This window comes from Liolophura sinensis, chromosome 2 (assembly GCF_032854445.1).
Source record: "Liolophura sinensis isolate JHLJ2023 chromosome 2, CUHK_Ljap_v2, whole genome shotgun sequence".
Classification (NCBI taxonomy): Eukaryota; Metazoa; Mollusca; class Polyplacophora; order Chitonida; family Chitonidae; genus Liolophura; species Liolophura sinensis.
In genome coordinates this window covers 13,073,715-13,085,727 of record NC_088296.1, presented here as the reverse complement: position 1 = coordinate 13,085,727, position 12,013 = coordinate 13,073,715, and the positions used below count along the sequence as shown (strand labels likewise).

At 39.2% G+C, this 12,013-nt stretch overlaps 1 protein-coding gene across 1 annotated transcript; it reads right to left on the bottom strand.

The window, feature by feature from the left end:
* Positions 1-1,067: 1,067 nt before the first annotated feature.
* On the bottom strand, positions 1,068-11,190 carry LOC135462501 (uncharacterized). Its single transcript, XM_064739728.1, has 5 exons — positions 10,867-11,190; positions 6,336-6,473; positions 5,692-5,853; positions 3,021-3,116; positions 1,068-1,177 (listed from the first exon to the last, which is right to left on the bottom strand). The coding sequence occupies exons 1-5, from the start codon at positions 10,943-10,945 to the stop codon at positions 1,068-1,070; spliced, it is 585 nt and encodes a 194-aa protein (XP_064595798.1). The 5' UTR covers positions 10,946-11,190.
* Positions 11,191-12,013: the final 823 nt, after the last annotated feature.

Sequence of the window (12,013 nt, the reverse complement as noted above, 5' to 3'; positions counted from 1 at the left end):
CATTCTACTTTATATTGGTTTACAGGTATGTCGGCATTTGAAAGTATTACCTTATCAGAAAATAATGCAGTTTTACGAACTGTTCAGTCAGGGAAGCTACGGGTGTTCTCTGTACGCCTTGATTTATTGGTTTTAGTTTTATTGGCTTTGGGAATGTTTTTAGTCATTTTTGATGGACTGTCAATGTAAAGTTTGTTAGTTACAAAAACCTCAATTTTCTGTAGTAAACACATCTATTCCAGAAGGCCTCTATGTAGGATTACAATATCTTATATACATGGTCTATTTCTTTTTCAAGATTTCTGGACTTTACAACAAATACATGGAGGTAAATTTGGCGATCAAGAAAATTTACATCTAGTGTACCGGCCTACACACAGGAGAACAAAGGTATTGATAACCAGGCTCCTGTGGTGATTTTATCTGTTTTTGTACGCACTGTTCTCCGATCAACACAGATTTCTATCATCTTTTCATGTAGGGCTACAGTTTGTTCATATGCAAACATCTATCTAGAGAAGCTTATTGTCTCTCTAGTTATCACATTTAGGAAGTGTCGAATATCTATTTTTGGGCTTCATTTACCTCGGTATACACACTTTCTGTAGAAAGCTTTCCACATCTATATTAGTACTAGGAGACCAGGACACTGGCCGATGCATGTCTCTTACTAGACTACAAAGGAATGTTCAGTCTATCCGCACAGACAGTGGCTGTTGTCAGCTGGGTGTTTGCTCAACCAGTCAGTCATTCTGGTTTGCAGGTGGTCAGTATTTGAAGGTATCACCTCACTTGAACATTATGTATGCAGTTTAACAAACCGCTCAACCAGGTAAGCTACCAGTGTCCTAAGAATGCCTTGTTTAATTTTAAATGTATATAAATTATACTGTATACAGAAGTGTGTATATCCGCACAAATAAAGTTATTAGACTTTAATATAGTATTCATCCTTTACGTCATCCTATACTTTACGTCATCCTATACATGACGTCATGATGTTCCTCTGCCATCATCCTTTACGTCATCTGCCACACAGTATATTTTCGGGTGCATAGAACCAAATGTTACCTGGGAGACAACTTACATGTATTTTTGGCTACAGGATGCTCTTTAGTTGATGTCTGGGTTCCTGTTGATATTTCAGTGGGACTTGAAAATTCTGTAGAATGTGTGACTGAAAATAGAATACAGGCAGTTTTTATAAAGGTCACTGCATTTAGTTAAACCTTCTTTTCTGAAACATAATCAGATGGATTTGGTCCTACAACTTCTATATGCCTCTCTTGACAAAATGTTATACACCAGTTGACGAAAGACGGAACAGAATCGGTTTCTATTTGCAATATATTTACGCACATTATTAAATCGTCGCACTGATTAGAGAAGATGTATTGTTATAAATAATTTCTCTAATAGCGTGCGTTTGGATTTCATCTATCATGATGTCTCGTTTGTGTGCTTTTAAAGGGCAATAAAGTAAATAATGAGTGGTATCTTCGCAAGGGTGTCCGTATGTACTGTCGCATCAGTCCTTTAGATTGGCTGTGTAGAGGTCAGCATTAAACTTGCACCTGTGGTTGAGCATTGATCTTTTGACCGAGTTTCCTCAAGATTTCCAAACGTGGTTGAAGATTTTGTTGAAATGAAAGCTGACCAAAAGAACTTGAACAGACATACATGTGTGACAAACATGTCCGCCATGTTTCTTAAGGTTTAGGTCTATATGTCGTCGGTCTCGGTGAACTTTTTTTATGGAGGAAACTGGGCAGAGGCCAGAGGAAACCATTTAGTGAAAGATATAGAGGATATTGCACCGTGAAGGTTGAATACTATAAACATTTTTCTAGTGAGAGGTGAAAATGATAACACTATCCTTTTCACCTTTCACAAGAAAAATATTTATGATATTCAGCCTTCACTATGAAATATTTTATTTATTATTTATATTTTGACAATGTAGTGATTTTGTGAATTTGGTCAAGTTTCAGCAATGTTTTGGGCTATAGACCGTCACAGACTTGTGTATATAGCGTGACGCGTCTTGTTGCGTGACGTAAGAAAGGTTAAATTTGACTGAACTTTTATTATGATCTCATTCTGCTGAGATCGGATTGGAACGTCATAAAACTATAAGTTTCTTTGTGACGTCATGGCGTCGGGATGTGTAGTAACAAAACTGATAGCCTACTGTAGCCAGTGAGATATCACTTTCTTCGGTGTTGGAAATCCTGACATTTCACCTTTGTATAAATAATGAAAAGCATATTTTGAAATCAGCCTTTTACCTACATGACCAACCTACGCTTGGATTGCGTTATAATATTTTGAACCAAATAACCTGCAGGAATTCTTCATTCCACTTAGGTCTGGTATTTGATAGAAAATTACATGTAGCGACTTTCGCTATAATGGCGAATTCGAGAGAGGGGTGGCATTTTGTCGCATCAAGTGGTAAAGTAGATTTGACACTGCAGAATAAAACTGCACAAAAAAGGGTAAAAAACCTCTGTACAAGAAATCTGCAAAAATGAGTTGTGTGTGAGATGGGAATTGCCTGGTTCCACGTCTGACATCCTCCCTCGATCTAATCGATGTCAAACATACCGGTAGAAAATAGCGTTAATTTTTTGCACTACTGGTTATGTCATGACATGCCTTGAGCTAACCATATCCCTTGTTCCCTTTTTCAGAAATTTACCATCAAGAAAGCGAACTTTTTTTACATCAGCAAAAAGGATTCTCAGCGAAAGGCTCAGCTTGTGAATCCTGTCATTTATTTATTTATGTGACCCGTGCTTAACGTCGTACTCAAGAATATTTCACTTATACTACAGTAGCGAGCATGGTAGTCAATGGAAACCGGACAGAGCCCGGGGGAAACCCCACGACCTTTCGCAGGTTGCTGCAGTCCTTCCCAATGAACAAACCTGCAATTAGCTATAAGGTTGCCAGGCTACTCTCTGCCTTTGATTATGATCTTATGGTCTTTCCTTTTCCCCAATTGTTAAACGGCTTACTTGAAGTCGTACTAGTCACTTGCTCTGAAATCCGACTTGTTATCGATGACCAAGTGACCTCGCGAGTTGCTGAAGTTGTCGGAGATCGTGTAGAACCTACAAATACAAACAAGCAAATTTATTTTACTGCATTGGCATTTCCACTTGATGTGTGCACTACCAGTTCTCCAGAACATTTCAATAATATTTCGGCGATTAGGTCCAGTTTTTTAAAGGAGAAACCCAGTATAAGCCAGAGGAAACCATATGGACGGGATCGTAGCTGAGACACCGTATGGTGACCTGTCGGTTTATCATGATCTGTCTTGAACCAATCGACCGGCCACCGCTCTTGCATACACTCATCTAAAGTTGGGATCCGGGGCCTCCGTGGCTCAGTTGGTTAGCGCGCTAGCGCAGCATGATGACCGAGCAGCCTCTCACTAACGCGGTCTCTGCGAGTTCAAGTCCAGCTCATGCTGGCTTCCTCTCCGGCTGTACGTGGGAAGGTCTGTCAGCAACCTGCGGATGATCGTGGGTTTCCCCCGGGCTCTGCCTGGTTTCTTCCCACCATAATGCTGGCCGCCGTCGTATAAGTGAAATATTATTGAGTACGGCGTAAAACACCAATCAAATGAATAAATAAATAAATAAATAAAGTTGGGATCCAACGTAACAATATGCAGTGATGTCAATTCCAATATTTTACAGTTGATCCTGTTCTTATTTTGACGTTTTTTAACTGTTTTCTGTTTGCCCTCGGTAATTTCCATAGGCACCCTTGAATGACGTAAACAGTGCAGACAAGGTAAATATGTGCCGATATAAACGACCGAGTTAAGTAGTTTTGGAATATTTGGCCATAGAAACGATTTTAATTAATGTGTAATACTCAAGCATTTCAACATGTTTCTATCAGAAATGTACGCTCCCGAAATTGAGGTATGAACCAGTAGCTTTCTCTCTGAACTGACTCGGTGGAAAGCGCCAGAGGTTCAGCACTGTTTGCCACACTATTATAATTTACTACATTTGACTAAAAATGAATTACATAAAATACAAGTATGAAGAAAAGAAAACTGAAAAAATTGTAATTTTCTTTGTCGTTGAAGCCAGTATCTAAAACGATTTGCTCTGTGGCATCAGCTCTGCTACCATGTTTATCGCTGATTGTGTCAAACACCACATGGTTACACTGAAGTGCTACAAAATGCGCACCTTTTTCCTTAAAATATTTTCTATAATGCTAAAAAAATGCTTTGTAAAGATTAAATTAACTAAATACAGTGCCAATAACCCGCACATATTTAGCGGCGATTTTGGTGGCAGGCGTATTGGTTAGCGTGCCCTGTGACCTAACATCTGCTGCAAGATAGAAGTAAGACTTTTTTACCCTTGCAAAATATTGAACAAACAATGTCTGAGGCGAAGTGCACGTTACAATAGGGTTTTCTTCTAGTTACAGAAATACATTGTAGACCTTATAAAGCGTTGAAAGCCATATACAGACCACCTATCGGTCGATAGGTTGAATTTTGTTCAGCGCACACGTCTTTTTCAAACAGCCTGAAGTACATGTAACGTACCGAAAAGAATTGCATTGCAAAAAATATAATTTCGTGAAAGCCAATCCTACACAAATTGCACGCCCCGTAGGTTAAAAGCATAAAGGTAAAGTGAACATAAAGTCAGTTACTAATCTGAGTTAGCTTTGAAAGTAGTTTTCCGGAGATGTATATAAAAATATGTATAACATTCTATGCCACTTATCAACAAAATGATAGCAAACAACCTGGCCTCTCATGTGGTAACGCCATTTTGGCGTATTATTGCTATAGCTATCTAACTTGACGTCACAAATCAGTGTGAAAGTGAGAAAATACAAACAAAAATGCCAGACATGCAACTAAAGAATTTCAGCTCTGTTAAGTTTTTAAAATGTTTCTTTTAGTTTGGCAGTCACGGACAATCGTCATGTTCTTCATCGTCTTCGATCTGCATGGCTGTATTCACGTCAGGGAATTTACCGCACATAGTGCGACTTTCTCGTTTGGGACCCACTCTTTCATGCAGATGTTGAAGATATTTTTGTTATAAAACTGACTTCGCTAAGGAAAATAATGCATCTTTGACAAATTTCACACGGGTAACTGCTCTCAGCCCCCTGAATATAAGTGTGTGGATCAAAATACCCCAGATTAAGATCTAAAATACCCCAGAAATCAAATTTTTTGCATCAATGTGTGTCTATCAAATGTAAGAAGCCACACTGACAATCGAGAGCTGATAGGTTTTGATAGGTCATAGCAAATCATCACGTGACTCTTTCAACACTAATGATAGGCTCAGATCATAGGCGTCAACAAGGCTACTCGGAGCGAATTGTCCCTCAGTTCCATATCCCTGGCCCAATGTTGAAGCTTTCTAAACCTTTTTCTACATATTTTTCTGTGATGCCTGTGCAATATATCCTTTTTTCTGCGTCTGTATAGTGACAGACTTTATGTTCATTTTAAACAAGCAGTTTTTTAAAAATCCTAGATCGATAAAGTAAATGCTATACACCATCAAACAAACAGATGTAGACATATTAATAATAATAATAATATTGTTAGACAGAAAAAGTAAGTTAAAAAAACACTGTTGCGTTACATTGGTGTCTTTAAAGATTTGATAAAAGATGCAAACGTACCAGGTTTTGCTGGCTTGGGAAACTGGCTTTCGCCCTGACATTGACCTCTGTCTGATAGTTCGGCCTCAGCTGAGCAGTAACATCCCAACCATTCATCACCCGCAGTCAGCACCCTACACGTGGTGTTGTCGGGACAGCTTGAAGCATTTGACTGGCAATTTTCTTTCAAACGAATTGTAATGTGTTTCAATAAAATAAATCAACATGTTTATTTGGCCTGTTAACGCTATATACATTTTTTTCATTCATACATTGACTGTGTCTTGAAGGGTGAAGAAATCAAGGGCACATGGGTAAACCTCACACTTGGGCAAGTTACTAAAAAACACGTAACGTAAAGATTTGCATATGTGGATAACAAATGTGGAAGGTATAGCCCATGTGAACCATGTCATTAGGCGAGTCTAGAAATGTTTTAGCGAAAATAACATTAATTACTATCATCCACATGATAATAATAATATATGCAAAATATTGTAACAATGATGATTTTAAACATGCTTATAAAGGTGTATCTGTTGCAAATATACGATTTTTATAGTAAGTTTGTAGACATGGCTTTATATTATGAGCTTAGCCAGGTACTTGCTGAAGATCTTTGGTTTATTTTGGCCCATGACTATAAGTATGCAGCTTCGACTTACGAACACAGTATATAAGAGCTGACTCTGTTTTTGTGATTGTGAACAAGGCGTCGTCTTTATCCGTACAAACACAACCCTTTTCTCCACACACCGTCCTGTAGCCACATTTCGTTCCACATCCGTCATCAGCGAATAACCCTACATAACATACAGAATAAAAGCGTATGTACACGTGATGTCCTCAAAAGTGTGTATCGCACAGAAAATTCAACTTTGAATGTCTTTGTACAGGGGCCAGACTGCATTCCAGTTGTAAATGTGATGTGCATATCAATGAACAATAACATGCTATAAAAGACCCGTTGCAGCTAGATAGGAAATCGTCCCACTTCAGTGCAGAAGTGAGGTGTAAGTTTTTCATACAGAAAAAAGGGAAAGCTTGAATATGAAGTACAATTACGAAAGAACAAGTATGTGAGAAATTGGAGTCATGTTATTTTTACCTTTTTTTTCAAATGACAAAACTGAAGTCTAAGGCACATTTTGCTATGTTAAGGCGATTTTCCTAAGGAATTCAATTCATAATAAAAATATAATTACGTGAATCAAAATCAGTTCAACATATCTGATGTCCAGTTAGGGAGTTTTAAGTTCTTTAATGTATACTCAGTAATTAAAGGCGTACAGCACAGAGAGTAAGACCAGTGCAGCGACGACACTGTAGTAGACGTACAGCACAAGGAATAAGACCAGTGCAGCGACGACAGTGTGGTAGACGTACAGCACAGAGAGTAAGACCAGTGCAGCGACGACAGTGTGATAACTTTCAAATAGTCACACGTGACCGGTGAAATACGGCCACTTGTCGATTTACCTCAGTCGGGGTTTTCTTCTAACTGTTCATGTAAATGCATAAAGAGTAGCAATTTACAAGACCCCTAGCACAGTGGCCTAGATAGAATTAGTTGCAACAAATGCAATGATGTTAATCGCAATTTATTAGGCGTTACGGTTCTCGAATTATTCAAAATACTATGCAAAAGGAATCATCATGTTTGTTCACGCAATCATATTTTTTTTTTTTGGCGTTCATACAAACAACACCATTTACATGGATCATTGCTCCATATATTTCAATGCTTGAAGTGATATTTGTTTCCATATAACTAGATACAGTAATTATAAAAACTGATAGAAATATGTACAAGTGTTCAGGTTGAATTTTTTATGCTTGTGGCAATATATTTAAGATCATTTTATACAGTTTTTAATGAAACAATGCTCTGCATATAAATCCAAACCAAACTAGGACTAATGGTATAGTCCTAGTTTGGTTTTCAATGTTCAGTATGTATAAAGCGTACAAAAATGCTGTTGTTGTAAACAACTTCTAGAGGGCAACTTTACCACTCCTTCAGTTATTATGACCTGGGTCCAGAGACCTATGCACCTGGGCGATTTTAAGGGACATAATAAATAATAAATGTGATGCTATTTTAAACACCAGCTGCATGTGGTTACAACTTCCAGCTTTGTACTGATAAGTACATGACCTTGAGTTGTCTTTCCCTCGCCCCACCTATATCCACTCGCTAAGGTCTCCAGCGTGGCCGATGATATCTAAAATGAGCCTTTTTTTTACTTATATGCACCAACTCACCCCCCTCCTCCCTTTACACTCACACACGCACTCACGAGTGTAACTATACAAAAATCTTGACCACTTGATGCTGGTGGGAATAGTCACGATTTGCAGGAACATATGTCTTGATTATTCAATCAAGTGTGTCATGAAACGTTAACTCAGACTAGAGCACGCATCACCGATATTCTCGTCACAGAGCGACAAGTCACAGACGCAACATTTGCAGACACTAGTGAACAGGTCAAGTGATACGAAACTTGCAGTTGTATTATTTCAGTATCAGCTATCAAGCAACATCCTTGAAACAATCAACTTGTGCAAATGTTCCAGTCTTTTCCTCTCCTATTACTTATCGCTCTTACAGCTCCCAAATCATACTCTTCCTCAACTGAGATTCTTGGGTGATGCCCACCACGTTTAAGTTTTCTTCTTTTTTTATACCTCCATACTTGGGATTTCTTTACTCTCTGCTCCAGTTCTTCACACATTAAACTGATAGAGTTTCATCACTAATTGTATCGGTGTTTAATAAAACTGGTCACCGCTACATTAACGTCAAAGGCAACAAAGCCTTTTTCAGATCAACTACACACAAGGATTACCATTCATGACTCGTTGTTAATGAGTTTCTTATTAAAAACATCATTGTAAAATTCGAGGAAACTATATCGTGTATAGGTATTCCAATCGGTACCAACTGCTCCCCCCCACCTCTTTTTTTTTTTTGGATGACCTATACCTGTTCTCGTATCAAAACGACTATATGCAGAAACTATTAAGGAGTCGTTGGTTAGCGCGCTAGCGCAGCGCAATGACCCGGTAGCCTCTCCCCAATGCGGTCGCTGAGAGTACAACTCTCATCCAACTTATGCTGGCTTCCTCTCCTGCCGTAAGTGAGATGGTCTGCTAGCAACCTGCGGATGATCGTGGGTTTCCCCCGGGCTCTGCCCGGTTTCCTGCCACCATAATGCTGGCCGCCGTCGTATAAGTGAAATATTCTTGAGTACGGCGTAAAACACCAATCAAATAAATAAATAAATATTAAGGAGTGAGTGGATTTAGGCTGATCCATAAAGATCAGCCTAAATCCACTCACAACAAACATGGATATCCATCACTTTCATTACTTGAGATGTCAAAGCAACCAATACAACTTTTTTTTTATAATGTTTACCAGGAGCAAATCGACCAGATCCTTCGAACAGTTTAGTAAGCTCTGTCGCCCTCCAGCGCAGGGATGCTATTATGGTCTATTCTGACTAATATAAATTTGGAAAGTTTTTCGTGGGAGAGAAAAAACTGTAAGTTCACTTATCAAATCTATCAAGAAACAAATGTTTGTTTACATTCGCTAGCTCTAGGCAGCTGGAATTCTAACAGTGACCTTGGTTGAACTTGAAACGAGATAACCTGTCATCAGACCATATATTTCCAATGTGTTCTATTCTTGTATGCTGCAGACTTTTACCGTACCGAGCTCCATGTACTCACCTACCTGTTCATTTTGAGCGCTCGATTATAAACAACACTGAATACCAACATGAAGCTCAGGTGTTGTGTCTTCTATTTAGAGCATTTAAGGGTTATCTAGATTGCTGGCTTCAGTAATGTATGCCTACTGCCAAGCCAATTACCCGTAGTAGATCGACTATTTGACGTTTTATTGTCGCGATAAAACTGAAATATTGTTGAAAGCGACGTTAAAACTTTCACTCACTCACTCACTCCAAGCCAATTACATGGAACGTATCTCTGACGTTATAGATGTGAACTAGCGTGACTTCATCCTTTCGATATTGGCAAGGTGCTAACGTTGTCTCCCTAAACTTTTGCAAAAGTTACAAAACATTATAACTGTTAGCCAACAAACGTTGCCAGGTTCCACACTATCGGTGTGTTACCATTCTGGTAACCTGATAATAAAAAATAAAAGAGAAAATTCATTAACCGCCATACATTTTAAGTAAAAGGACATGCACCATTGAACATTGCAAACTACAAACAAAACTGTTTTCTGGTTCTCGCTGACTTTTATTGGGTTTTTTTTTATTTTATTTTTTTTACTTCCTCTAAACTCTTGAAACTTGCGATAAAAACTGGTTGATATGTGTATTCCACACAAAGTTGCTTATAAATTGCAGACTAAAGCAGTCGCTATCAATATATTCGTTTCATATAAATTCTAAATATAAGTAGCGCAGTTTGATCAGGCCAGTGGTACTCAGGCTAACCCACTCATTGTAACAGCCCCTTCGTATGTATTAGTGTTATCGGGATCTGACTGAGTAGTCCTACGTGAATGTTCCAGTATGGCATGGTCGTTGAACATACGAACTCCAACATTTCAAACTTGGTATTCTGATACACCCTGGATTGACTGCACTATGACTGCCCCATTTATGTAGACTATCATGCTTGATCAACTTACCCCTTCTGAGGTTGCAAAATAAGGATGTGATGACCTTTGGTTTCGTGCAGTTGAGTAAAACTTTTGTACCGTAAAATGCGATTTTATTGAAATAACGGATATGGTCGGCATTGAATGCTAGTCGCGGAGTGGGATAACCCTCATTTTGAGCAACGCAGGTGCGAGTTTTGGGACCAAATCCGTCGGATTGTCGGTATGGAACATTTCCGCTATTCACACGCGCAATAAAACTACTCTAGCATAAATCGACCTCAACCGTGTAATTAACTAACCTGTTGTGAGACTCGCTGAACTAAACGGGTGTATAATTCGAAGTATGTGCACAAAAGTAAGTGGAAGCACACATCATAAAGGCGGCTACAGCAAATTTCCCCTTAATTTATGCTGAAAGCTATCAATCACAGGTGAACCAAATAATCCAACTTTCGAGTTGGTATGGTAACTATGGTAGCGGTTATATGTGTATCTGGACAATTTGAGGGGCGGGATGGGTTGAGGGTAAAAGTGCAGCAACTTACCTGGGGTAAGTAAAACTGTCAAAACCAGGATGAAAAATATTAATCTTGTCTGAGCACCTCTGTTCGCTGTGATCGCCATTCTCTGCAAGGTCAATACGCAACTCACAAAAGCGCAGACGACAACTGAGGACCAACCCCTACCGAAAGGCAATGACTAGTCTATGTAGGTCAAGAAGTCTTTCTAGGCCGTCTTAAAAGTTTTCTTCCGTGATCTGAAAATGTTTCGAACATATCTTATGTAACTTCTAAGGAACGTATGTTGGTAGCTATCGCCTTATTCCTGTAACATATAATACTGTCTCAAAGAGGACACTTATTGTCGTCGAATTGTGACAAAGATCGCTTTCGTGACATCCCCTAAACCTGTGTAAAACATAAACCCTCTGCCAGAAAAAATACTGACAAAAAGCTTGACAGGTCAAGTAATGAAATGCACGATTTCCTGAGTACGTTCATAATGCAAATTGTTGACAAATGTTTTCATTTCATAAAAGGCAATGAGTATATCACAGAAATCTCAGTATAAGTTTTAACATGTATTACTGAACAACGCAGCCAGACATTTGTCCTCTCTCTTTGCTCTGTCTCACCGTGGGAGACTTCTGTCTTTGCCAGTACAGACCCAGAAGTAGTTCCACCTGAATAAACATATTGTTCAACTTGCTATTTTGGGATGTTGCAAAGGGATATGTGTAATTTAGCCCATGTTTGCCCGTTTGCTGTACATACCAAAGTTGTTAGGAACAAAGATTCTGTAAAACTTTGAGGAGTTTGATACAAACTGAACTCAGGTATACCGAGCGTTGTACAGGTTTAATCTATAGTGTGTAGGGGCCTCCGTGGCTCATTCGGTTAAAGCGCTAGCGCAGCGTAATGACCCAGGAGTCTCTCACCAATGCGGTCGCTGTGAGTTCAAGTCCAGCTCATGCTGGCTTCCTCTCCGGCCGTACGTGAGAAGGTCTGCCAGCAACCTGCGGATGGTCGTGGGTTTCCCCCGGGCTCTGCCCGGTTTCCACCCACCATAATGCTGACCGCCGTCGTATAAGCGAAATATTCTTGAGTACGGCGTAAAACACCAATCAAAAAAAAAAATCTATGGTGCTAAAACTACGGTGTGAATTATTCTCTTCCACACATTCCCTCACAT

What these genes read in the sequence shown, in the direction of transcription:
- LOC135462501 (XM_064739728.1), bottom strand. Translation starts at nt 10,945, where the DNA reads ATGGCGATCACAGCGAACAGAGGTGCTCAGACAAGATTAATATTTTTC. An exon ending in AGCTCTTATATACTGTGTTC is followed by an intron (nt 5,854 to 6,335) that starts GTAAGTCGAAGC and finishes TTCGTTTGAAAG; the next exon opens with AAAATTGCCAGTCAAATGCT. An exon ending in TCCCAAGCCAGCAAAACCTG is followed by an intron (nt 3,117 to 5,691) that starts GTACGTTTGCAT and finishes TTGTATTTGTAG; the next exon opens with GTTCTACACGATCTCCGACA.